At 47.3% G+C, this 27,675-nt stretch overlaps 2 protein-coding genes across 7 annotated transcripts in view; both read right to left on the reverse strand.

Moving 5' to 3' along the window:
- Positions 1-19,997: 19,997 nt before the first annotated feature.
- Positions 19,998-27,675, reverse strand: part of PIK3R6 (phosphoinositide-3-kinase regulatory subunit 6) — a 52,105-nt gene continuing 44,427 nt past the window's right edge. For 5 of the 6 annotated variants that reach the window (XM_027131038.1, XM_027131037.1, XM_027131042.1 and 2 more), the window contains 2 exons: positions 25,809-25,921; positions 24,574-25,243 (listed from right to left, as the gene is read on the reverse strand). In XM_027131038.1, the coding sequence (XP_026986839.1) occupies positions 25,090-25,243; positions 25,809-25,921 (267 nt within the window). In that variant the 3' untranslated portion in view covers positions 24,574-25,089. Of the gene's footprint in view, positions 20,113-24,573; positions 25,244-25,808; positions 25,922-27,675 lie in introns of those variants that run through there. The other variant, XM_027131039.1, reaches the window with a different exon arrangement.
- MFSD6L (major facilitator superfamily domain containing 6 like) lies at positions 20,184-22,777 on the reverse strand. Its single transcript, XM_027131044.1, has one exon. It carries the CDS (start codon positions 22,223-22,225, stop codon positions 20,438-20,440), a length of 1,788 nt encoding a protein of 595 aa, XP_026986845.1. The 5' UTR covers positions 22,226-22,777; the 3' UTR covers positions 20,184-20,437.

Consider the following 27,675-nt stretch of genomic DNA (forward strand, 5'->3'; position numbering starts at 1 on the left):
ATACATTTCAAAATGGACGTTATGGAAATTCCTTGTATTGGTCAACTATGTTGATGTTAGTTGCTGTAACAAGTCTCAATAGCTTACCAAGGTCCAATATGGATTTTCTCAAGTGGGGCAGCTCTCCTGGGAGATTCTCTTCCAAGCAGTGAAAAGTGTAAGCCCCTTCCATCTCGCAGCTCCATGACCTCCAAGGTCGCTACGGAAGGGAAAGAAAGAAAGCAAAGGCCCTTCTGCTCTTAACAAACCCATCACCATGTCCATTCACTGACCTCTGGTGGGAACCGGTCACGTGACTAGTTATGTTGCAAGGGGCTAGCGATGTGGTTTAGCTGTGTTCCCAGGAGCATCAAACCAGTTTGTGCTGTACTTCTTTTGAGAATTAAAAGAATGTTTGGCTGTAAGCTGAAAGCAGAGCTTTATAGAAGAACTAATTATAGACAAAGAAAGAAAAAAACAGGCCAGACACAATCTCAAGTATGAAAATCCTTGTAAATCAACTATACTTCAATTTAAAAAAAAAAAGAAAATCTTAATGAAAACATTATCAAATTTAATTTAGTGTGAGGTTAAAAGAATAATTCACCAGGACCATGAATACAAAAATGATTTAATATTAGGAAGTCTATTAATAAAATTAATTCTGTAAATATGTCTCAGGAGAAAAGACATGATCATTGGGATATACGCCAACAATGCATTGGAAAATTCAACATCCATCCTGATTTTAAAAATTCCAAATTATTAGTACACAAAGACACTTTATCAACTTGATAAAAAATATCTGAACCCAACAGATAACGTTATAATTTCCATTAAAGACATTTTTGTTAGAATTAGAGACATGACAGGTTTTCTTCTGTCACTACAATCATTGGACATTGTTTTAGATGCTCTGTCTATTGCAAAAAGACAAAAAAAAGTTTTCTATTTTTTTTTCTTTTTCTTTTTTTCATAATGACAGATGCTGTGATCATGTACTGTGAAAATCCAAGAGAATGGTTAATTAGTGAAAAACAATTAGAATTTAATGTAATTCTATGCTATTTATAAGAAGATTGAGGTTCATTTATATGCACGGACACGGAGAGGTTTCTGTGATAAATTGCTATGTGACAAAAGCGAGATGCAGAACAGAATGTGTAGTGTGTGTGTGTGTGTGTGTGTGTGTGTGTGTGTGTGCGCGCGCGCACGCGTGCATGTGTGCCTGCGGTGTGTGTATAGTTAAGCACGGCCCTAGAAGGATAGCACCATATTTCTGGGGACAGAATGACATGGGGGTGGGGTGACGGTTCTTTATATTCCTATACTGTTTAATTTCTTTTTGTACAATGACCACATGTTATTTTTGTAATCTTGAAAAAAAATGAGAAAAAGATATCCATCCGTCTTGGCAGGCAGCAACAAAAGAAATTCTAAGAAATAAATAAATTTAGCGAGAAATACGCAGGATCTTCAAAAAGAAATTTTTACATTTTTACTCAGTGATATAAAAGAACTGAGTAGAGACTTACACTTCTGAATAATGACTCAATATTGTAAAGAGGTAAATTCTGTCCAAATGGATTTAGGAACTTGACGTACTTGCAATCAAAATCCCAGAGAGATTTTTTTTTTCCCCAGAAGCTGACAAAATAATGTCTAAATTATTTGGAGAATTAGAGCACTTAAATATTGAAAAAGAAGAATAACAAGACCGAATGTCCACTGCTCCATACTAAAATATGTTATAAAGATAAAATATTAATGTTGCTAGTGTCACTCGAGACAGAAAAAACTCAATAACCTAAGAGCTTGGGCGAGTAACTTGGTCTAAGACAGAACTGACTCTCTAGACCCCCTAAAGCAGGGGTCCCCAACCCCTGGGCCACGGACTAGTACCGGTCCGCGGCCTGTTAGGAACCGGGCTGCACAGCAGCGGGTAAGCAGGGGCGAGCGAGTGAGCGACACTTCACCTGCCGCTCCCCATTGCTCGCGTTGCTGTCTGTGGAAAAATTGTCTTCCACGAAACCGGTCCCTGGTGCCAAAAAGGTTAGGGACCACTGCCCTAAAGGTAGTAAAATTCACAGGCTTAAAAAACACCTCCGGCCAAAACCAAAACAAGTTGAAACACACATGTGGAGGTCTGTTGAGCCCACAGTGCCACAGTTTGTGATCCTTGCTACACTGAATCAGAATAGAAAGCCCAGAAATAGACCCAAGTTTATACAAGGATGCGTTGTATGCTAATGTGGCATTCAACCAGTGGAGAAAGTGTGGATTATTAAACAAATGGTATTGGGGTAACTAGCTGATTATTTGGGAAAAAGAAAAATATATACAAATTTATTTTATTTTTCAAGTAAGAATCGTATCTACTTAGGGAGTACAACACGATGATTTGATATACATCTACATAGTGAAAATGGTAACCACAGTCAAGCTAATTAACGTAGCTACCTCACATAGTTACCATTTTTTGTGTGTCTGGTGAGAGCACCTGAAATCTACTCTCTTAGCAAGTTTCCGGCATTCAAGACAGTATTATTAACTGTAGTCGTCATGCTGTATGTTAGATCTCTAGGCTTACTCATCCCACACAGCTGCAACTTTGTACCTTTAGACCAACATCTCCCTACTCCCCTCAGATCCCCACTGCTCGAACCACCATTCTACTCTCTGCTCCTCTGTATTCCACTGTTTTAGGTTCCATATATCCGTTAGATCATGCTGTTTTTATCTTTCGGTGCCTGGCTTGCTTCATGTGGTGTAGTGTCCTTGAGGTTCACCCATGTTGTTGCAAAAGGCAGGATCTCCTTCCTTTTTAAAGGCTGAATAATATTCCGTCGTTCACATATACACCACATCTTCTATACCCATTCGTTGGCTGACGGACACTTAGGTTGTTTCCATATCTTGACTACTGTGTTTATGTTGCAATTAGCATAAGAGTACGGATATCTCTTTGAGGTACTCATTTCATTTCCTTTGGGTATATACACAGAAGAGGGATTGCTGGAATGATTGATATGGTAGTTCTATTTTCAGTTTTGAGGAACCATCACACTGTTTTCCATATCGGCTGTACCATGTAACATCCCCACCAGCAGAGCACAGGAGTTACAATTTCTCCACATCCTTACCAATACCTGTTATTTCTGGGGTTTTTTGAAAGAAGCTATCCTGATGGGTATGAAGTGATATCTCATTGTGGAAACATGTTATTTTTGAATTAGAAGGGTAATGAGTGAATATATTCTCACTGTCCATCATTCAAACAAAATTGATACAGCTGGAGCCCTATTGATCCAGCATCCAATCCCATTTCCCAGAAATGAGCATGCATTCAACAAACACTTATGTTGAGTACCTGTGATGTGCCTGACACTATTCTAGGCTGGGGGTACAGCAGTGAACAAAACAAGGTTCCCAGTCTTACGGTGATTGGGGGAGAAAATAGGAAATAAACTCTGGTGACTACATCTGAGAATGTTGTCTTCAAGATGCTGCCCCTACTACCACCACAAGTGACCATGAGTAGGGAGGAGTAGGGAGTTGGGACAAAGGAGCCAATCAAGGCCCACAGACCCAGGCACCTCCCATAAAATCTCCCCAGCTGGGTTGTTTATCCTCCAGGCCCTGTGGGCCCAGGGCCCAGGGTCTATGAGCTTTTCAAGAGCTTGCGACAATGTTTGAAGCCTGGAAATGATTGTTGGCTCGAGAATACAGAATGAAAAATAAAGAATAAATGTTTAATTAAATGCATACAAACATGGTATTCCAACTTCATGAAGTGTTAATTTTAGCATTCATACAGTGTTTCACACATTTGAAAGTAATCTGTGGATTTGATTTCTTCATTTCTCAAAAATTCCCAATTATGCACAGATTTTTGGAAAAAAATCAAAGCAAATTGCGAATTAAATGAGTTATTTATAGACAAAAATTTCAAAAGTGTGTTTACAAAAATCCTCTCACATTTTTTTCCCCAAAATTATATTTAGTGTCGATGCAAATTATACTTAGTGTCGAGTGCGTTTATACTTAGTGGGAGTGTGTTTTTAATCTGTTTGTTGCAGCAGGGTTTAGGGCTGAGTGATGTACCCAGCAGGGTTGGGTTGTCTACAGATGGCCCAGTTGGGTTGTCACTAGTAGGATCGTGCAAAGCCAGGGCCTCCCTGACCCCAGCCATCTTTTCACAGAATGGTTCTCTTACTCCCTTTCGGCAGTCTGCTGAGGTTGAGGATGACAGGCCCCTTCAGAGGCAGTTTCAAGGGCTTCTTACAGGGAAAGGATGAGGCAGAACCTTGGTTGTATTCATCTCAATGAATAGTCATGGGCCAACTCTGACCTTGGCGCCTGGCCCCAAACCTCAGCCTGCTCCTGGGCTTGTCTCTGAAATGATAAATGACTCCCTGCTGTGTTCTGATGCCTGATTTCCCAACGCTGGTGTTTCTGAGAAGTGAACGACCACTGATCCAAATGAAGTGCTCTGCTAGGCAGCAGCTGAAACCATCCCTTTCCTTCTGCTCTTGATGTCCTAGGAGTGTGGCTCTCTCCATCAGGAAGGGGGCCAACACTCTCGGTCCAGCTACGGGAGCTTCTGCCAGTCACTGTGTCATCGCCTTGGAGAGACCTAATGAGCAGAAAGAAGTTTCTCATGCTCTGATCCAAGTTATTCCATCTATTTTATTATTCCCCTCTCCTGGGACTCCTTCAGCATTGACACTTTTTTTTTTTTTTTTAACCTCAAACAAGTCTTTCAATACATAGTCATCATACTTCTGTCTTCAAACATGAAAACTGATTTTTCAAAGACGAAATATTGCCTTGCATACGTATATGAAGTAAAAGTATAAAGAACCACTGAGAATGATAAACACTGAATTAGGATAATGGCTACTACCTCTTGGTGATGGTGGAGAGAAGGTTGCTATATATGGGTCGTGAGTAATCTTTTAGATTGGGCACACAAGTGTTCACTATGTTATTCTGTGTACTATTGGTAAGTCAGAAATATTTCCTAATAAATTAGAAAGAAAAGATGGCATCTGCTCCCATGGTGGGTTAATTGCATTTGTCCCTCTCAACACTTGCTCATTCTCCTCCAAACCGTTTTCCAATCAGTGGTTTTCCCTTTCTCTTGTGACAACTTTCTCTTTCTCTGTCAATACCCTCCCCTTCTCATTCCTTGAAACTTGATTGACATTCTACCCTCTAACTTGACATTCATTTTCGTTAATAACTCTCTCTCGTTGGGTGTCCCCCCCCATTATGTCTCTGTATCACCTTGGAAATTGTGTGGTCTTAAAATAGCTCAATGTCTCTTACCTGCCGCCTCTGCGTGTACTGCATGGAATCACAGAATTTTAGAGCTAGGACAACTTGAGATCATTTGTTCCAAACTTCTCATTACAGAGAAGAAAAGAATGGAGGCTTGGAGATTAAAATTCATCTTCAGCCACAACACATGAGGCTGACTTCAGGTTTCCCACAAGATTGCAAACCAGGAGAGGTTCTTTGCTCCTGTCCTGAGATGCTGCAGAGATGGGAGGGAGGTTGAGGGATACCAGAACCGAACATAAAAACTAAGAAGAAAACCCTAGGGAAACAGAAAGTGGTTGGATTTCTCTCTCTCTCTCTCTCTAATGGTAGCCTAGAGCAGAAGAGGGCCAGATACCAAAAGAAAAAGAAAAAAAAAGTCGGAGGGGCTCGGACCATGCCATTTCTCTCCTTTACATTGCTGGGAAGATCACTGCACACCCTATTTCCACTGTTTGGCAAGAAAATAGCATCAGCCCAGTGCCAATGTGATACCAGCCCGGAGCAGTGAGGTGAGGGGGAGGCAGCCTTGGAGCAGATACAGGGGCACCCAGGCTGGACACACTTAAATGTTCCCTCTTGCAAGGGACAGAGAGTTGCAAGAGGGAGGTAGCCCCTGGAAAAGAGCAATGTCTGGGGAGGAGGTTCTGGAAGATTTACTGAGAAAGAATATTGCCTGGTTGGGAGACGGAAGGGGGAGTGGTTGCTTTCAGACAGCAACACAGAGACTCTCTGACTGCCCAAGTACATACTGCCAGGCCAAGGTCATTGGTGGTTCCAAGGACACATGAGTTCAGAGGGGAAAATAATGGGATGTCTGAGGAGGGTAACTGTTATAAAAGAAAGGCAACAGACAGAAGAACCTGTTTCCCTGTACCAAGGGAAAGAGAACGAATGGATTAAAGGAATAAGCATTTAAAATAAACGTAACAAATATACTCAGAGAGAGGAGGGAAGATATCAGAAACATGAAGCTGGAAGCAAGCATAAAGGATGAACGAACTCAAAGGACGTGCTGGATATGAAAACTGAGAGAATTACTTAATGGATGCATTGAAGAGCAGATGCATATAGACAAAGAGCAATTAGTAGGTGGAAGACCATTTTTAGCAACTCTCCCAGAAGGCATCAGAAAGATATGGAAAATAAGCTAAGATACAGAGGATTGAAGTAAAAATAGAAAATCTAAAGTAGTAATGGAAATTTCATAAGAAGAAAAAAACGTGGGGAGGGGGAAGGGCAAGCTGTGACAAAGCGAGAGAGTGGCATGGACAGATATTCACTACCAAACGTAAAATAGATAGCTAGTGGGAAGCAGCCGCATAGCACAGGGAGATCAGCTCGGTGCTTTGTGACCGCCTGGAGGGGTGGGATAGTGAGGGTGGGAGGGAGGGAGACGCAAGAGGGAAGAGATATGGGAACATATGTGTATGTATAACTGATTCACTTCGTTATAAAGCAGAAACTAACACACCATTGTAAAGCAATTATACTCCAATAAAGATGTAAAAAAAAAAAAGAAGAAGAAAAAAATGGAGAGGGATGAAATATTTGAAGAAAAAAAATGACCAAGAATTTCCAGAAGAGACCTCAAATTGAAAAAAGTTCATATCTAAGAAGGAGAAAACAAAAAACAAACAAAACCCAAAAACCAAAAAATCAACCACACCTAGACATAGTACAACAAAACTAATTCTTTTCATCAAATTTGGGAAGATTTTAGTCATTATGTTTAAAACTATTCTTGTTTTTCTTTATTTTTCTCTTCTCCTTCTGGGACTCCTATTATGCGTGTGTTAGTATGCTGAATGATATCCTATAGGTCTCTGAGGCTCTGTTCATTTTTATTCCTTAGATTGGATCATTTCTATTAACCTACCTTGAAGTTGCTGATTCTTTCTTCTCACAGCCCAGATTTGCTATTGAGACCCTTTAGCAAATTTTTCATTTCAGTAACTATGCTTTTTAACTCCAGAATTTCTATTTGATTCTTCTTTGTAATTTCTGTTTTTGTTGTTGTTATTGATAGTCTCTATGTGGTGAGACACTGTTGTCATACTTTAATTCTTTAGGCATGGTATTCTTTAGGTCTTTAAACATATTTGTAGCAGCTGGTTTAAAGTCTTTGTCTACTAAATTAAACATTTGTGCCCTCTCAGAGATATTTTCTGCCGGCTGTTTACTTTACTATTATGTGGCAAATTTTTCTGTTTCTTTGCATGTCTTGTAAATTTTTGTCAGAAATTAGATATTTAAAAGAATATATTGTAACAACTTGAAATCAGATTCTTTCTCCCCAGATTTGTTGTTGCTGCTGTTTTTTTATTATTGTTTTTCTAGTTGCTGCTTGTTAGTGACTTTCCTCAATTAATTCTATAGATTCTGTATTCCCTGAAGGGTATAGCACTTGAGTTCTCTGTTACGCATCACCCCCCCCCCCCTTCTTTAACTTCGTATTTTAAAGTCTGGTTTCCTAGGGTTCACTCCTGGTTCAGTATAATTTAGCGGTAAGCCGATGATCGGTCTAAAGATTTCGCTAAATGCCTTGCTTGTATGTCTTCTACCCTTTGACAAGGAGATCTGTGTCTGAAGACACACATTCAAACTTCAGGCAGTTAACAGAACAGACTTAGCTTTCACTTCCTGAGTACACAGGGCCTAAAGGTCAGTCAGAGGTGAGTGCCTGCAGCCTTTTTCCAAAGGCCTTTCCTAACCACGTGCATGTGCACAGCCTTCTAGATCCCTAGGAATATGGTGGAGCTTTTCAAAGTTCCCTGTGGTTTTCTAGTTCTCCAGGGCTTCCTTTAAAACTTCTGTTGTTGTTGGCCAGGCTTCTGTTTGTTGCAACCAAAATCACAACCTTAGGCAGCTGAGATATTATTAGAAGATTGCTATTGTTTTTGGTAATGCCCTAGGGATACCACCTTCCCTCCCCCCCCCCCCCCCCCCCCCCCCACCCCCGAATAGCCATAACACCTTGGGAATGGAGATTTTTCAGGTAGCTTCTAACTTGGAAAAAATATTGACTGTGCTCTAGGAATGGGCTTTTAACAGAACTCCAAGAGAAATCAGACTTCTCCATCAGCTTTGAGACTGCTAACTTTTCATGGCTACTGGCCCACCAAGCTGGGGAGGGACAGAGGGCTGGACACCACTGTCTTGTTGAAGTTCAGTAGTTTCTCTTGGATAGATAACTTTCAGTTCAGTCAGTGGCCTTGGTACATTTCTAGAGTACTCAAATGGTTGACTTTAGTTGTATTGCCAGTGTTTTTGTTGTTTTTATGGGAGAGTGGTTCACCAAGATCCTCACTTCACTGTTCTAGAAGTTGATCTCCCTTGAAAGCATTTTTTTTTAAAAGTACCTCAGGCTGCCCTGGTGGCGCAGTGGTTGAGAGTCTACCTGCCGATGCAGGGGACACGGGTTCGTGGAAGATCCCACAGGCCGCGGAGCGGCTGGGCCCGTGAGCCATGGCCGCTGAGCCTGCGCGACCGGAGCCTGTGCTCCGCAATGGGAGAGGCCACAGCAGTGGGAGGCCCGCGTACCGCAAAAAAAAAAAAAAAAAAAAAAAAAAAAATTTACAAGACCAAACACAGGTCCTTTAGAAACACTAAATGCAAACTTCAGAAAAGAGTAACTAAGCAAAAAGGACTGTGTTCAGCTGAGTGTGGGATTTTCTTGCTCATGTTTCTTGCCTTATGGCTGCAAGATGGCTGTTTCTCCTCTAAGGAAAGGGGAAGAGGAGGGGATGAAGCTTATGTAGGAGGTGGAACCTGTGTCTGGGAAAGTTTTTGCTTTCCCCACCTGCAAGGGTATCTGGGAAGCTAAACATGTCACTGGAACACAGTTGCTGCCAGGAACACGATTTGGGTGAAGAAGAGAGAAGAATGGATATTGGGTAGGCGAGCAGAAGTTTCTGACTCAATAATTATACACCAATGCATCTGAAAACTTGGGTAAAAAGGATAAATTTCTAGAAAAATGTAAAATTTCATATGACCAAATAGAAAACTAAGTGTATAAACGCTTGGATGTACAAAAGAACCCCTGTTCTACGGACCTTCAAGCACAACCAGTTTTTACCATTTATTGAGGTTTGTCTTATACAAGTTGTCCCATACGATAGAAAACATAAGAGAGAGGGAAAGCTGCTTTACTTATTTTAGAGGCTAGTATAACCATAATGACAAAACTGATTAAGGAAAGTGAAAGAAAACAAAGTGAACATTAATGCAAAATTAATTAATTAATTAACAAATCAATTAAATATTGGCCAGCCAAATTCAATGGTGTGTTTTTAAAAAACATAACTTATCAGGATCAGATAGGGGCTATCTAAGATTTCATGGGTAGTTAAAAATCCAAAGTATTGATATATTGATGTAAAATTCATCACACAAATGGAGTAGAGAAGAAAAATCACCTCATCTTCTCCATACATGCAGGAAATTCTTGACATAGTTTATGATGAAATGTTAGAAAACTAGGAAAAAAAGGGAGTTTCTTTAACTTAATAAAACCTTCAGCAAACATCATACTTAAACCTTTAGATACATTCTTTTCAAGGTCTGGAACAAAACAAATATGGTTATTTAACCATAACTATTCAGTATGGCATTAGAAGTCCTCACTAACCAAGACAATGAACCTCATCACCACCATCACCACTGACAACAAAATGTTCAAGTGTCAACAGGGTAAAGACAAAACTGATATTAGTTGCAGATGACATGCTCTTTTACATAGCAAACCCAACTGAGTCAAGAGACAGAGAACTAAAAAGAGGGTTCAGCAAGATAACTGGAGATGGTGCCCTGCATACAATAACCAATAGGGTTTGTTTTGACAGCAGTAGTCAATACCAATTGAAAATATAAGAGAAAATAAAATTACCTTTCACAATAGCATCAGAAACTATCAAGTATTTATGATCTTATATAATGAAAACTACATAAGATCTTTTTGAAGTAAAATTTAAAACTTTATTAAAGGATATAAAAAAGACCTGAACAAATGGAGAGATATACCATATTCATGGATAATGTGACTTAGCAATTGTAAAGATGCCAAATTCCTCCAAATTAATGTACAAATTCAATGTAATTCCAATAAAAATTCCAGACTTTGGGTGGAGATGGTGCAAACTAACTCCAAATTTATAAGGGGAAATGAAACTTGAAAAAGAAGAGCAAAGAGGAAGGACACACTGAATACTGAGACATATTACAAAGCCAAGTGCTAAAAACAGTGTGACATTGTGCAGGAATAAATAGATTAAAGAAACTAAACAGAGAACTCAAAGGCAGGTCTAGGTATACAGAGGCAGTACCATAAATCTGCAGAGGAAAAGGTGGGCTGTTTAATATATGGTATTTTAACAATTGGCTAGATGGAGAAATATAAAGGTGGGTGCCTATCTTAAGCATATGTGAAGGAAACCCCAAATGGATTAAAGACCTTAATGTGAGAGACTAAAACTGTGGATCTAATATTGAAAAATGTAAGACATATCTTTGTAACCTGGTAGTCAGGGGTAGTAGATACTTAAACACGATCCTCAAAACAAATTGTAAGGGGAAAAATTTTTAAGTTTGATTACATCACAAATCAAGGCTTCCTGTTCAAAAAAGGACACCAAAGTTAAAAGATTGTGACAGACTGAACAGAGATATTTTCTGCATGAAAATCAACAAAGGGTGAATATCTAGAATGTAGAAGACATTCCTACAGAACAAGAAGAAAAAAGACAGGATTATTAGGGAAATGCAAATCAAAACTACAATGTGGTATCACTTCACACCGGTCAGGATGGCTATCGTCAAAAAGTCTACAAACAATAAATGCTGGAGAGGGTGTGGAGAAAAGGGGACTCTCCTACACTGTTGGTGGGAATGTAAATTGATACAGCCACTATGGAGAACAGTATGGAGGTTCCTTAAAAAACTAAAAATAGAGCTACTATATGATCTAGCAATCCCACTCCTGGGGATATATCCACAGAAAACCATAATTCAAAAAGATACATGCACCCCAATGTTCATTGTAGCACTATTTACAATAGCCAAGACATGAAAGCAACCTAAATGTCCATCAACAGAGGAACAGATAAAGAAGTTGTGGTACATATATACAATGGAGTATTACTCAGCCATGAAAAGGAATGAAATCATGTCACTTGCTGCAACATGGATGGAGCTAGAGATTATCATACTAAGTGAAGCCAGTCAGACAGAGAAAGACAAATATCATACACTATCACTTATATGTGGAATATATGTGGAATCTTAAAAAAAAGGACACAAATGAACTTATTTACAAATCAGAAACAAACTCACAGACTCAGAAAACAAACTTCTGGTTACCAAAGGGGAGAGGTGGCAGGGGAGGGATAAATTAAGAGGTTGGGATTAACATATATATATTATTATGAAATAGATAAGCAACAAGGACCTGCTGTATAGCACAGGGAACTCTACTCAATACTCTGTAATAACCTGTATGGGAAAAGGATCTGAAAAAGAATAGATATATGTGTACATGTAACTGAATCACTTTGCTGTACATCTGAAACTAACACAACATTGTAAATCAACTATAGTCCAATATAAAATAAAAATTTTTTAAGAAAAGAAAAAAGACAGGACACCAGACAGAACACTTTACAAAGTATATTGTGGAAATATGAGCTGCGAGCTTCAAAAGCTTTGATTTAACCTTGGCTAAAATTATAGTTGGAACCACAGGTCACAGACGACAACTTGAATATCTTGGAAGGAAAATACTTTTGAAAATGCAAGGCATGATCCTGGCTCACAGCCCTGGAGATAAGTGTAGCCAGGCTGTGAGTCCCCTGAAATCCTTTCATTTCCCAAACAGTTCAAAGTGCTCACAGCGTGGAGAAGAATGGCTCTGCTGGCCCTACAATTGCTTGGGCCTTGCTAAGTCTTTTGGTAGCTGGAGAACAAGGTAGCAGCTTCTTTGCTGAAGGAAGGAGGCAATATCCACCCCCACCCCCAGGGGAACCTCAAGCTCTCTTAGCGCTAAAGGTGCAGAGCTGGGACCCCTACTCCCTACCCTAGAACCCTCAGCTCCAAGAGCTAAACTCAGGAAGAGACAGAGCCTTCCTCCATTAGACCTGCCTCTTTTTTAATTTTTATTTATTTAATTTATTTATTTTAGTCTGCGTTGGGTCTTCGTTGCTGCGCGCAGGCTTTCTCTAGTTGCGCTGAGCAGGGGCTACTCTTCATTGCGGTGCGCGGGCTTCTCATTGCGGTGGCTTCTCCTGTTGCAGAGCACGGGCTGTAGGTGCAAGGCCTTCAGTAGTTGTGGCTCGCGGGCTCTAGAGCGCAGGCTCAGTAGTTGTGGTGCACGGACTTAGTTGCTCCGCGGCATGTGGGATCTTCCCGGACCAGGGCTCAAACCCGTGTCCCCTGCATTGATAGGGGAATTCTTAACCACTGCGCCACCAGGGAAGCCCCGGCCTGCCTCTTTTTAAAACAAATTTTTTTTAATTGTGGTGAAACATAAAATTGACCATCTCAAACATTTGTAAGTATACAGTTCAGTAGCGTTAAATCCATTCACATGGTTGTGCAACCAACCTCCAGACTCCTTCATCTTGGAAAACTAAAACCCTAAAACCCTATACCCACCAACTAAAACCCAAAACACCACCTCCCATTTCCCCCTGCCCCCAGCCTTGGTAACAACCGTTCTACTTTCTGTGTGTATGAGTTTGACCACTGTAGGTACCTCATGTTGTCACCAAGCCAGGTTTGTTTGCCTGACGTGCAGCGAGCCAAACGCTGAGACGCTGAGGTTTGCACCAGAGAAAGGGTTTATTCACGAGGCCGGGAGACGGGAGAACTGATCTAAGCTCCACCTCCTTGAAGGCAAGGGCCTAGAGGTATTTATGGGATAAAGAAGCAGGGTGATCTGAGGTGTGGGGAGCGTGGGGAAAGGGGATTGGAAATAAGAAAAAGGTGAGGCAGTCATCCTGTGCTGGTGCAGGTGCAGCTAAGTTACAGGCTTCCTCATGAGATGTATGTTCAGAAAAAGGCAGGATTTTTCGTTTCCTCTAACAGTGTACAAGGGTTCCGATTTCTCCATATCTTTGTCAACACCTGTTATTTTCTGGGTTTTTTGTTTCTGGTCTTTTGTTTTTGTTTTTTTGATAGCAGCCATCCACAATGGGTATCTCATCATGGTTTCGGTTTGCATTTCCCTAATGATTATGAACGTGGAGCATCTTTTCATGTGTTTGTTGGCCATTTGTATATCCTCTTAGGAGAAATGTCTATTCAAGTCCTTTGCCTATATTTATAATTGGGTTGTTTGTTTTTTGTTGTTAAGTTGTAGGAGTTCGTTCTTTATGCTGGATATTAACCCCTTGTCTGATGTAGGATTTGCAAATATTCTCTCCCATTCCATAGGTTGCCTTTTGCTCTGTTGATTGTATGCTTTGATGCTACACGTGCCTGTTTGCAAACTTTGTCCTCCACCTGTAAACCCCATCATGTTTCCATTGGTGGACGTCATGATGCTGGTGGTGGGCCCCAGTTTGGATGTAGTAATGGTACCCGGTATCTCTTCTCTCCTCTCCCAGGTCACCTTGCTTAGATTCCTTTGATTGTAGTAAGGCAAAGATTTCTGGGCACCAAGTAACACAGAAGAGTTCATTTGAAAAAATGGTTTTGTTTTCTAAATGCTTCTTTAGTCTCTATCCAAGAAAATGCCAAGCATATTCAGATATTACCCCCTCTGTGAAAGACAGTATTTCTTTAAATATCCTAAGCGCCCGAGCTGGTCTGGCTCACCAGCCCCTGGGACAGACACAGCCAGGTAGGTTTGCTGCCCACAACTGGCCTGGTGGCAGCTGTTGTGAGGGGGGAAGGCATTCAGATCCCTCTCACAACTTTCCTTAGAAATACTGGCCCCCCGTGGCCATTATTTATGGCAGGTTCAGTAGTGACACCACCCAACCATAGCTCTCTCACCTAATTCACCCCGCGGAGGGCAAGCATCTCACTATTCTCCAATGGAAACCTTGAAAGCCTCTACAACCTCCAAGCAAAAGATTCTCTCCTGGGACTTCCCTGGTGGCGCAGTGGTTAAGAATCCGCCTGCCAATACAGGGGACGGACACGGGTTCAAGCCCTGGTCCGGGAAGATCCCACATGCCACGGAGCAACTAAGCCCGCACGCCACAACTACTGAGCCTGCGCTCTAGAGCCCGCGAGCCACAACTACTGAGCCCACGTGCCACAACTACTGAAGCCTGCGAGCCTAGAGCCCGTGCTCCACAACTAGAGAAGCCACGGCAATGAGAAGCCCATGCACCGCAACAAAGAGTAGCCCCCACTTGCCCTAACTAGAGAAAGCCCGCGCACAGCAATGAAGACTCAACACAGCCAAAACTAACTAACTAACTAAATTAATTAATTTAAAAAAAAAAAAAATCTCTCCTTACTGGAAGTCTAGTCTCTTTTCTGGGAAAAGGGCACACAGGTTTTAATATATCTTGCGAAGAACAATAGAGGCAGTTTGTCGATGCCATCTGCTTCCGGAGAGAAAGGAAGAGGTCGTATCATGGCGGTATCAGAGGGTCTCAGGGTTTTCCCAGAGGTGACAAATCCTCCCATCTTTTTCCATCGGTAGGGGGTGAAGGCTGGTGAAAACAGGGTAATTGGTAAACGCTGGTGAGGCCCTCACTGCAGGCACCCAAATATAAACAGGTGAGACTCGAGGGGCAGCCAGGGTTGGACGGATGGGGGCTGAGAAGCAGGAGGTGAGGACCTGTGAAGCTGACACTGTTCCTATCAAGGCTCTGACCCCATATGGCCCCCATCAGCCCTGGGACCTTCAAGTGGTACATGCAGCCATTTGTCCTGTTTCTTTCACACTTACAGGGACTCCCACCCACCCTGACCAAGACCAACAGCATAAGGGTAGCTTGTCTCCTCAGGAAGAAATACCAGCGGCTGCTCTGAGCTGGCAGGGCCGCTGGTACCCGTGTCTCTTACCTGCCAAGTCCACTGCAAACCCTGCAGCATCCCCGCTCCCAAGTCCTTCTCCCGGAGGAGTCCTATCTCTCACTCAAAGCCAGTTCAACAGTGGCACCTGATCCTCGTTGTTTTTTTTTTTTTTTTCCCCTGTAGTTCCCAGCTTCAAGATCTAAAGGGTCCTCAGGGAGCTGGCCTCACCCTGAACTGGAGCTTTGGGAAGGGCCCGGGCCCATGTTTGCCAAAGGAAGCCAGGCGGGTGTTTCCCCGTGTGTTTGGTGCCCCCTGGTGGAACACTTCTGAATTGCGGGCCGACTCCCTTCCTCCCTTCCGGTCCTGGTTTGTTCTCCGCGGTCCCAGCTCCTGGCCCTCAGCTTATGGCCCTCGCACTCCATGTGGAGGTAGAAAATGGCCTCTCTGGCCCGAGAGGATGCCCTCATCCCTGGCACAGGGTAGAGGGGATGCAGGAGTCCAAGGTTGCAGCCTATGATGGTTGACATGTGCAGAGCGGGAATTCGGATGCCGCTAGGAGGGAGTTCCCTGAGCTAAAGGTGCCTGCCTGGGGCTCCCCCTTCCACCGCAGACCCCCAACCACAGGCTCGCAATTCCAGCCCCCAGGGACTGCCCCTCGGGTTCATCCCATCACTCCCCTGGAGCCCTGGTTTTGAGGGCAGAGGGTCAGTCTAGGGCTGGGACTTGGGGCTCCATGTGGCCACGCTGCACAGCAGACCAGGGGCACAGTGCCAGGTTCAGGGAAGGAAATAAACATTCATTCAGTACATCCCTCGGGTTCCAGGACGCCATGCCGTTCTGCCGGGTGAGAAGGGCCGAGGCTCAAAGGAACGGATCATGTCCAATCAAACGGCACAATTTGGAAGATCATGGAGGCCAAGGCCCTTGCTTTTCAGACTTGGAAGGTGAGACCTTGCAAGGGTAAGTGGTTTGCCCGAGGGGTCACATCTTAAGCTTCACTTCTGTAACAGAAGGCACCTCACCACATCATCCTCCCATCACAGATCACAGGCTCCCAGGGTCCAGAGGAACTGCAGTCCAGTCCAAACTCATGTCTCCAAGCTATTTCCCAACCAGACTTGAAAAGAGAGTCAGGTTTCCTGAACATTGCTCTGGAAAAGCCCTCTGATTTTGGAAATGTCTTCTGCTCTGCCCCACATCACAAGTATCACCAAACAGCCATATCCCTGGTCTCGGTGGCAGTCATCCATTGTGGAAGGGACCTAGCAGGCTTAGGAGTAATGTCTTTTCTGTATTGTCTTTCATTTTTATGATATAGGCACTGGTTTTCTGTCATTCTGGACTCTGCCATTTCTACAGACTTTTTCCCTCATCACATGGGTTCAAAATTGCAAAATCATCTGTGATCCTTGATATCTCCTTCTTCCCTAACCTCCACATCGTTAGTCAATCAATAACCAAGGGCTATATTGTTGATTCCATCTCTGAAACTCCCTTGCATACTGCACTAGTCTTCTCCGGCTGCCATAATAAAATACCATGGGCTGGGTGGTTTAAACCACAGACATTTATTTTCTCACAGTTCTGGAGGCTAGAAGTCCGTGGTCAAATTGCTGGCAAATTCAATTTCTGGTGAGGCCTCTCTTCCTGGCTTGGAGACAGTGGCCTTCTTGATGTGTCCTCACACGGCCTTTCTTCTTGCACTGGTGGAGAGAGAGGGAGAGAGAGAGAGAAAGAAAGAGGGAGGGAGAGATGGAGGGAGGGAGGGAGAGGGAGAGAAAGCTCTCAGGTGTCTCCTTTTCCTCTTATAAAGACACCAATCCCATCGGATTAGGGCCCCACCCTATGACCTCATTTAACCCTAATTACCTCCCAAATGCCCTATCTCCAAATACCATCACATTGGCAGTTAGGGCTTCAACATATGACTTTGGAGGGGACACAATTCAATCCGTGGCACATACGTTGTCACATCATTAGATCATCACATGCTTCTGAGATGCAGCCCCCTTCCTGCCCAGACAATTGCAATGGTCTGTCCAAAACAGACGTCCCAGCCCTGATGGAGCTCCCACAACCCAGACCCGTTGTTCACAGTGCAACCCGCAAGACAGAGTATAAGCTTTCAGTGCCTCTCAGCTGGCTGGTAAAATCTTCACTTCCGGGAAGCAGCGTGAATATTCAGAGGAAGGACCCTGAGATTGGCAGTGGTCAGATCCGGGTTCAAGCTATGTTCCACCATCCAATAGTCATGACCCTGGGCAGCTAAGTCGGTTAACCTCTCTGAGCCTCAGTTTCCCCTGCTGTAAAATGAGCATTTGTGTGGTGAGAATTATGAGTGTGACATGTGCAGGTGTCCGGCACAGAGGGGGTGGGCATGGTTGAACCTGTGTGAATTCCCTTTCCCTTAGGGTGATATTGAGGGTGTCCACAGTCTGACTCCAACCCATGTCTCCAGCCTGTTTTCCACAACTCCTCATACAAAATCCACAAGCAAGTTTAGCGTCTTGTCCCCGCCATGCCCCTGCCTGGTTATCACCCGCTACCCTTGTAGAACAGCCTCTCCACTTATCTGAGCCAGTTTCAACACACAGCTTGAGCAGATGGGCTCAAACAGATCTGGTTTTGAATTTTAACCTTCTGAGTCTTAGTTGCTTCACCTGTAAAATGAGTGGATGCTCTGACTTAATGAGGTAGCTTTGTACCACAGATACCCTCGATTCTTGCCAGTCTGGGTGTGGGAGCCCAGATGTGTCCCTGAGTCACAAAGGTCACACAGAAAACGACCAACATTGGTGTTTTCCAAGCCTCTTCTAGGGAACACTAGCTCTGAAAGATACTGATTTGTGTACCTGGAAGAAGGTTGTGATACGTATTATGTCAGGGGAATTACAGGGCCAACAAAGTTAAACAGATTTGTTGGTTATAGGGCTTTCCAGAATCTTTCATTGCTAATACGTATTGTAAGTTTCTAAGAGGTGACGTCATTTACATAATTTCTTAAATTGTTTGGCACAGAATTCTTTTTTAATGCCCCCATCCCCCTCCCTGCTAGGATCAAGTTTTCTGCAAACTCACCTGGGAAATGAAGGTTTAAGTAAGGCTGAGCAGAAAGGTTAATGGCTCATCCAATATTTACTTTCCTCTTAGCCGGAACCAAGATGTGTTAGAACTCAGTATCTCTGATAGCCACGAGGCTGCGAGCTAAGGATTTCATTTGCTTTTAACTTTATGATGCTGAACCGATCTAGTGGCTGGTTACTAGCGTAAAAGTCACACCTCTGAGGTCTAAGTCTTTGTGACCCGATCCTTCCTTCGATACGCAGGCCTATTTCATCATCTCCATGAGGTTTTCGCCCAGCATTCAACCATCACGCCTGCCTCACACTTCCTGAAACACTGTTTGAACTTCTCACTTGACATTCAGCTTGTCTTGTTCTGTGTATGTGTTTTCTGTTGGGCCTGCTGGCTGCCCCTTGTCCCTGGTTCCTGGAAGGCAGCCTGAGTTGTAAGAGTGTCTTTGTTATTTTTGGTGGGTCTCTCTGGACCACACCCGTGTTTATGCTAATGCGTGACTTCGGGAGGGCCCCTGGTTTATGTTAATGAAGTAACTAGTGAGGGACCCTAATGCTAATGAGATAACTGGGGAGGGACTGCTGTGCCAGAAAGACCAACCACGTGATTAAATAGAAGTTTGGGGCTTTGAGCCATGTGACAACGGCCTGGCTTCTGTTGGGACTGAAGGGGACAGGGGCTGAAGATTGAGTCTCAGACCAATGACTCAATGAACCATATGCTGATGTAATGGAGACCACGGATGCCAGAGTCTCCTGGGATGGCGATGCTCCGTGTATTTGCACACATCCGTGGCTCAGAGGTGGTGGATTCCGACTCCGTGGAGAGAGGACATGGCCGCTCCACGTTTGGGACCCTCCAGGCCTCACGCTATGTGTCTCTTCTTTTGGCTCTAATAAAACTGTAATTATTCGTGTAGTACCTTCATAGGTCCTGTGAGTCATTCTAGCGAATTATTGAACCTGAGGGGGAAAGTGGGAACCCCAAATTTGTAGCCAGTTGCTCAGAAGTGAGGGTAGCCCTGGGGACCCCCGAATTTGTGGCTGGTGTCTGAATCCAGCCTTGGGAACTACTGGCATAGCGGAAAATGCACCAGATTTGCGGGAAGGAGATCAGGGCTCTGGAGGTGTTTCCGACAGTGACCCAATGTGTGACTTTCCTAATACTCTGTTTTCTTGCTTGTAAAATGCAGTGAACAACTTTGATTTATTCATAGGTTTGTTGTGGGAGGTCCAATGGCACAGGTACTAGCATCCTAGCCCTAAGGAGGCTGCCGCACCCTCACGGAGCAGATGCAGAAAGTCTCCATGTGCTCTTGAGAGGTGGAGCCTGCAAAATGGGAATCCAGGGGATGTGAAACGGCTCTTGCCCTCATCTAAGCATGGAAGACGAGTCTAAGGACCCCATTTTGGTGACGCACACATCTGAGAGTAAGAATGAAAACCTATTCACCTCCACCCCCTATCCCCCCAAACACACATTACACGTCCCATCATTTTCTCTTATTGGAGACTTAAGTCCCTGGGTGTGACTGTGGGCACTGTACATTAGTGGAGAGAGAGAGGGAGACAGAGAGAAGAGTTTCGGTTCTCATGACCATCCTTACCTGCCCACGGCATGGCTTTTATCGGCTCGGGCTCAAGCCTTAAGATCCACAGGAATGTGCACGACTCATCGAAGCCTGCTGCCCCCTCCGCCGACTGAGTCCTGCGGTTCCATCGCCTTCCCAGCCCCGTCGGTTTCACCTGAGCAGTTCAGTCGTGGCTGAAATCAACAGCACCACGCAAAGCTCTTGCAAACCGCATACGCCAAAAAAGAGTGACCACAAAGGGAAATTTTTGTTTTTTAGCAAATGTATTCTTGCTCCATTATTTTAAAAAGACTGAACAGCCAAAAGTTAAATCTCCTTTTACTACAAAAGTAAAGAAAATCATGCGATGAGATGCTCCCGTGGGGCTTTGGCACAGACATGCTTTTGTCTCCGCAGGCTCCCTGCACTCCTGGCAGGACTCGTGGGGTTTGTCCCCAGCAGGCTAAGTGCTGTCCATCCCTTTGGCTCCTCCCCAGATCAGCGCATCCTGACAGTCTCTCAGCCCCTCCAGTCTGAGTGCTCGTCTCTCATGGCCTTCACGAGCCAGTCCCGTTCGGTCCCCTGCTCAGAATCACTCGTGTCACTGGCCTCCACGGCCAGCAGCTTAGAGTAGTTGATTGTCCGCTCCTGGGGCAGTCTGGACTGGATGGACAGGAACAAGGCCAGCCAGAGCAACAGGACCACACAGCAGGACTGGTAGAGCACAGCTAAGCTGAAGTGCATCACCACGAAGCCCCCCACGAAGCTGCCCAGGCTGGCCCCGACCCCGTAAAAGTGGTCTCGGAACACGGCACTCAGAGGCCTCTCTGTTCCGGGAGTGGCCAGATGCTCTATGGAGGCCCCGACTGCCCACCACAGAGCCCCGTGGCTGACGGCGCTCAAGAGCTGAGCGGGGAGGACAGACCACCAGCTCCAGAGGAAAGAGAAATACAGAAGCTGCCCCGCCAGGCAGCCCAGCCCTAGCCCCACCGTGCCCACCCTGGACAGCTTCCTAAGCAACGGAGTTTTGAGAGGATGAAGTAGAATTTCCCCCAGCAAGCCCAGGGCCACTGAGACGCCCATGACCGGTTCGGTGCTCTCGTGGTCTTTCATGTGCCAGAACAGGAAGTTCTGCACGGTGCTGGTGGCGGTTCCTATCAAGAAGACAGTGAGGGCGAGGGTGATGAGGCGGGGGTCACCGCCGACGAGAGACAGGGCTTTGACCATTTTGTAGCTGGGCTCCCACCGCCTGCAGACGGGGACGGGAAAGGCAATGCTCACCAGTAAAGCCAGGGTGCTGACAAGTGAGTAGCCGTAGAAGTGCACTACACCCCGGGGGCCACTTGTCATCAGGAAGCAGTCCAGCTGCCCCACCAAGGCTGAGATGCCGCACACGCCTGCCGACATGCCCAGCAGCCTCCAGATCCACAGGCTTCTGTAGCCGTCAGTGGCGTCCACAAAATCCAGGTATTCATAAAGGCTGTCATCGGCCACCTGCTCCACAGGGGATGTCAGCAGCTCCCAGACCACCATGGAGCCCAGGGAGAGGATGAAAGTCCACCGCAACCCTTCCGAGGAGAGGTCGAGGGCCCCCGCCATCCCCCTGGCTGCCGACTGGTTGGCCGGACTTGCCAACACCGTACCCCCAGCAAGCAAAGGATGGGCAGGACTGACCACCCTAAAAGCACCTTCCTGGGGAGTATCTTTCACTCTTGAAGTAATAGGATGGAGGAGAACTCGGGATGTGGTCCTGGTTCCTTGGATGGAGCCCACAAAGGAGCTGGGCAGACGACTGAAAGGTTCTTGGCCACTTTCCCCAGGCCCTTCTCTGAAGCCATCGCCTGGGCCGACCCCAGTACTCCTCTCGGCTGGGAGGCTGGGCGCTGGGTAGTTCGGAGCTGGCTCGGGGGCGGAGGTGACGTTCACGGTGAGTGCGACCGCCGGTGGTGGGACCGTGGCGGTCACACTGTGGCTTCCGTTACACGAGCGGTACCCTGGGTCTCTGTCCAAGGGCGGCACCAGGACCATCAACAGGCTGGCTCCCACCGAGCCGAGCAGCGAGCCTATCAGAAGCACCCTCCGCTTCTGGTAGCTTTTGGCCAGGAAGGCACAGAAGGGAGCCCAGAAGGCTGCGATCAGGTGCTTGGTTCCCATGAGGATGCCCACCCAGGGCGCGGCCAAGCCCAGCTGCCGCAGGTAGAGGGTCAGGAACGGGGTCACGCAGGCATCCCGGACCCCGCACACCAGATGGAAGAACCTGGCCACCCCCAGCGCCCTGCTGGTGTCCCACTGGGGGTTGGCGCTCATGGCTGCCCGGCTCCGTCAGACCCGGGCGGACGGAGGGCGCGGCGGGGCGCGGGGCGGGCGCGGCGCCATGTCCCTTGAAGGGAGGCGGGAGCGAGCCGCACGGCAGCTCCAGCCTCCGGCGGCGCCGCAGTCACCGGGTCAACGGCCGCCCACCGCCCCACGTCCGGCCACCGACCCGGAAGTGCCCCCGCCCGGAGGGCACCGCCCCTAAGGGGCGGGGCCGGCGCACCTGCGGGCCGCACCTGCCACCCCCCACGGCCTTCGCCGCCGCACCTGCCAGACGTGCGCAGGTGCAGGAGGGTCGCGGGCTGAGGCCTGCTGGGTGCGCTCGAGGCCACCCCCAGGGCCCCCGCGTAGCCCACGGTGCTGAGTTAGATCCCTGAACTGCTTCAGGCAAGTAAAACTTGGCTGGGGAGGCGCGAGAGTGGAACTCATGATATGCCCCCCTGCCCCGTGTTCTTTAGGTCTTTGCTCATGGGCCCCCGATCAAGGACGACCCTGTTTCCCTCAGGGACCGTCCCTGTCTACCCTCGCTGACAAACCCCGCCCCCTCCCCAGACTCACACTCTCCCCTTCCCTGCTTGTTTTCCTCCGTGGTACGCATCGCTGTCAGACACACTACCGGTTTCTGTTTCTGATTGTCTGTCTCCATTGGAATCAAGTGCTATTTTTGTCCCCAGGGCCTAGAACTGTTTGATTGGATGTGAGCTGCCTCTGGAAGAGGCACGACCTTAGGTGACACGGTTTTCTTCAGTGGAGACAATCCCCCGAGAGGGACTGACAGCTGAGGGTGGTCTTGAGACGGCAGCTCCTCCAGGCAGCCCCGTGCAGCACCCACCCTCAGCCCCACCCCCGGCCAACGTTATGCACGTACTGGATCGCTTTAATCGACATCTGAGAGCGCTTAGTTGTCCATGTGGGGAATACACACGCCAGAGGTGGTTAGCTAACACTTCATCCAAGTCACACTCCAGAGGCAGTGAATATAAGCACGTTAATGATCTCAGATCAACGGAAGTGGATTCATTAATCATCCCGAGAGATATTGGCAAAATTTCGCTGGTGAAATTCATGGTGTCCAAGTCACATGGATTGTTTATAATTTTTGGAGGCATCTCTTCCCTTGGTGAACAGGATTAAGAATCCGGAGATTCCAGCAGTCCAGACCCTTTGGAAGGGAAGACTTTACTTTGAGATGGACACTTTACAGTGTCCAGCCACCCAGTGTCCTTGCGTGAAGGTTTCAAGCAAGGTTTGTTCGGAGCACCTAATTTGACTGGGGGTGGGGAGGCATATCTGAGTGGGCAGCAGAATTTGGTCTATGACGTACTTTCTTTGTAAGCTGGTGGAGAGATTGTTGGGGGAGAAGGCCCAGAGCCCTCACCTAACTCTAACAGCTGGTAAACCCTGCAGCTATTTATTTCACGAACCTAGTACTTGTTGCCCAAATTGATATGAATCAATTTACATAACCCCAACGACAGAAAAAGAAAGTCTAGCCATGTTCAGATAAACTCACTCAAATTCAGTGATATCAGTCACTTCCTGTTTAAAACCATCTCCGTTACATTCAGGGCTGTCCCTAGTCCCTGTCCTCCCCGGGCTCCGCAGGGGCAGCTTCGGTGGAGGACCGCACATCCATCAACTTCTCGGTCTTCACCTGTCCAGGGTGGATCGCCACTGAGGTGCAGGGATTTCGCCACGTAGTGTCCATCAAGGTGCCTGCGGTCCACATCCAGGCTTTAGGTTCTCTGGTCCCTGTAGCCACTCACGGCTGCACCTCTTACCTTGGGCTTGTTTGCTTTCAACTACCTGGGGAAAACCGTACCTGCTTCCCGTGCCCAGAGAGGCGCGGGGACTCTCTTTAAGCTTGCTCTTGGGCCCATCTGCCTAGGCCCCCAGGCAGCCCCTCTTACACCATGCCCCTAGGCTCTGAGAACATGCTCTGAGACCTGCCCCCACTCCCAGGGCAATAAGGCCAAGAGTGAAGTGCTTACCTCTCCACTCTTGGGTCCCAAACTTGGAAGGGACTCTTCCATCCCACTGCCGCCGTCCCCTGGGATTGCCCAGGGGATGGGTATGGACTTAACATCTGGACTCAAAAGCCAAGAATTTTGATGTCTTTAATCTCTGGCTCCTCTGAAATGAGCCTGCATTCCCACCTCGGTTCTGGGGACATCTCTGATCAGGAGGCCCTCAGTGAACGTGAACGAGGAGGGGGCCGGGCAGGTGGACAGAACACACCAGTGAATGTTTCACCAAGCTCTTACCTGGGCCTAAGCAGAGTCGTTAGGTTAGACTACGTAGTGCCTCTGCTCTCTACTAAAACACAAGTATTGCTCGATATAGATGAGAGCAGAAAGACTTTAGTGTGCATTTATTGAATCTGACATTTCCTCTCAACCGGGAGGGACGCCCGCCTGGGAGTGGGCGAGGTGGGCAGTGGCCCGCTAGAGGGGAGGGAACAGACTGGGCGGGAGGGGCTGCCGCTGCCCACGTCCTGTTTGCCCCAGGCCACGGGACAGCAGCTCTCACCTTGGTTTTAGGGCCGGGTGGGGAGCTTGAGTGGGAGAGGCAGGGATTGGAAATCAACGAAGGAGTGGACACAGGCGCGAGGAGCTGGGCTTCGTGCGCACAGCTTGGCCAGGGCCTCCTCGGCCCTTCGTGTGGGCTCTGCCCCACCGCACCCGCCACGGCCAGCTCCCTGTGCTCCTGGGACTTGCTGGCTTTCAGATGTGGCTGGAAGCCGCCCCAGGGAGCCTCGTTCTAGTCGTTGCTGTGAGTGTTTGGGGCAGGTGGGGTGGTGTATCCTTCCTCTCGGGCCCTCTGCTCTCAGACTCAGCGATTCTGCAGCCCCTTTGGGCTCACTGGACGATGCCAGAGAACGTGTTGATGGGCATTCGAAGGGGCTTGGCCTTGGCTTTGGTCCTCTCTATCTCCTCCTGGTGTGAGCTGAGTCCCAGCACCTTGGATTTCTGGGCCCCAGAACACGGCTCTGGGCAGGGAGCAACCTCGAACCTGTGGGCGGAGAGAGGCCAGCTCGGGAGACCCATCTCAGGGGTCAGATCTGCCTGGGCCTTTTGACCGTAGCCCCTTTACTGTTGGGTATAGACAAGGGGGCTCCGCAGAGGGAAGAGGAAGAGTCAGAAGAAGAAAGGGTACCCTGAGCCTGGGGCGAACGCACAGAGAGGAGGATACGCCTGAACGGGTCACCCTGTGCGCCTGCCTGACCCAAAAACACCTCCCTAGGGGACACCAGTAAGTGTCGTGTTAACTGGGTCGTAGCTGCCACAGAAGGGCAGCCTGTGTTGGGGGCCGTGCCAGCACAGGAGGTTGGATCGGGAGGGCTGCAGGCTGAGCATTTGTAGAAGAATCTCGGGAGAACTGAATTTCAGCTACTGCCCAAGGTCAGCCGTCATTTGCTCTTCTTCCTGGATTTAAGTCATCACCTGAGTCCACACCCATCAGGGATACCTGCCTGGCCCACGATCCACCCCAACAAGGCGTTCAGGGCTCAGGCAAGAGCGGGGGCGGGGCCGGCAGCCGGGAAGCTTTGCCCCAGGGGCACGGAGCCCAGCCTCACCTGGCCACATCCCTGTACGCGCGGCAACTGTCCTTGTCCAGCAACAGTGTCAGCAGCCTCTGGTCCTGGCTTTGGATCTGGACGTTAGCCGACCGGAAGGTGTTTGTCACCGTCTGCGACAGAGACAGCTTGGGGAGCATCACCTTGGTAACGGATGGCCCGGCCAACACCTCCTACCCTGGAATCCTGTGTGTTTCAGTTCAGTACCCAAGGGTCCCGCCTCTCTTCTTGCAAGTGACCCTGAGTAGTGTCAAGCCTGCATAAGATGCTTCCAGGCAGCCTTGGTCCTTGGCTCTCCCATCATTTCCACAGTTCTTTTTCCCACCTGTCGTCCTTAATTTCAAACACAACCTGGGATGCTACAGCTAGAGCTTGCCAGGTGCTGAAGTGACCTGAGCACCTCCTTTTTATTTTTTTATTTTATTATTTTTTTTTATTATTTTTTGCTGTATGCGGGCCTCTCACTGATGTGGCCCCTCCCGCTGCGGAGCACAGGCTCTGGATGCGCAGGCCCAGCGACCATGGCTCACGGGCCCATCCACTCTGCGGCGTGTGGGATCCTCCCGGACCGGGGCATGAACCCGCGTCCCCTGCATTGGCAGGCGGACTCCCAACCACTGCACCACCAGGGAAGCCCCTCTGAGCACCTCCTTTTTGACAGGCATGTTATGTACGTAATTTGGGGCTACTTCAGGGTTTTTATAAGCCCTGACCCCTGTACTCAGTGTTGGATTGCATACAAAATTATTTCCCTGGGGCAGAGACAGAGGGTCTGGAAAACAGCCACCTATCCTCATGACTCAGACTAAGCCTGTACCAGTTTGTACCACGGGGCTAGTTACGTCCTCTGCACGGGGAACCCGGGTCATGGTGTTCCCACCTTCCACACCCACAGCCCTGCGCAGCTTCTCCAGAAAGTACCCAGGAGCACCGGAAAACAGCCCTGAGGCAGCCCTCCAACCCGTGACCTGAGGGTGCTGCTCCCGAGAGACCCCTCCCCCTGGTCAGAGAACGTAGAGCATCCTGGGCTCCAGGTGGGGCACTGAGGGCCTTTCCGGTCACTGGCCCATAGCACACGTGGATGGCAGCTTTGCATGACTCACCACCACAGAGCACTGGAGTTTCTAGAGCCTTAGCCTCCATCTCATTCAAGTATTCTCCACCCCTGGAGTCACCTTTCCAAAACATAAAATCAGAAATTCTGATCTAAGTGGTCTGGAGTCCAGCCCCGGCCTGGGCCTTTTTCATAAGCTCCCTGTTTTTCATAAGCTCCCTGTAGGCAGGGCTGATCCACCTTCCTACTGTCAAACAGCAGAGGGACAAACAGAGCCTCAACCTGGGGCGGGGGGTCAAGCATGTCCAGCCATTTCTGCTGGACTTTTGTGGGGTGGAAGGTGGGCTTGGCGGCCAGGAGTCTATGGGCAGAGTGTGCAGGAATCTCCCGGGAGACTCCACCCAGACCACCGGGGTTCTCATCCTGGCTCTGCCACTTATTAGCCGTGTGACCTTGGATATGATTCTTAATCACTCTGTGCTTTTGTTTCTCACCTTTGCAACTACCTTGTAGGTAGTGAGACAGTACAGAGGTAAAAGGGAACTCGCTAGGGTGGTAAGTTTAGATTTTCAAAAAGCTCACAACCAGGTTATTTAAAGAGGTCATTAAAAATAGAAACCGTGGTAAGGAACTGACTTTGAAAGGGGAAATACATAAAGGTAAATAGGTCCACCCTGGAACCTGAAGCTCAAATACAGAGCTGTCCTGTTGGAAGATCTCAGCTCAGTACAAAGCTCTCAGCCCGTCAGAGCGCTCCTCCAGTGCACAGGCTGCCCCAGAAAAGATGAACTCTGGTTAGAGGTGAGATCCTGC

This window comes from Aethalodelphis obliquidens, unplaced genomic scaffold, assembly GCF_003676395.1.
Source record: "Aethalodelphis obliquidens isolate GAN/ISIS:26980383/991018 unplaced genomic scaffold, ASM367639v1 scaffold38, whole genome shotgun sequence".
NCBI lineage: Eukaryota > Metazoa > Chordata > Mammalia > Artiodactyla > Delphinidae > Aethalodelphis > Aethalodelphis obliquidens.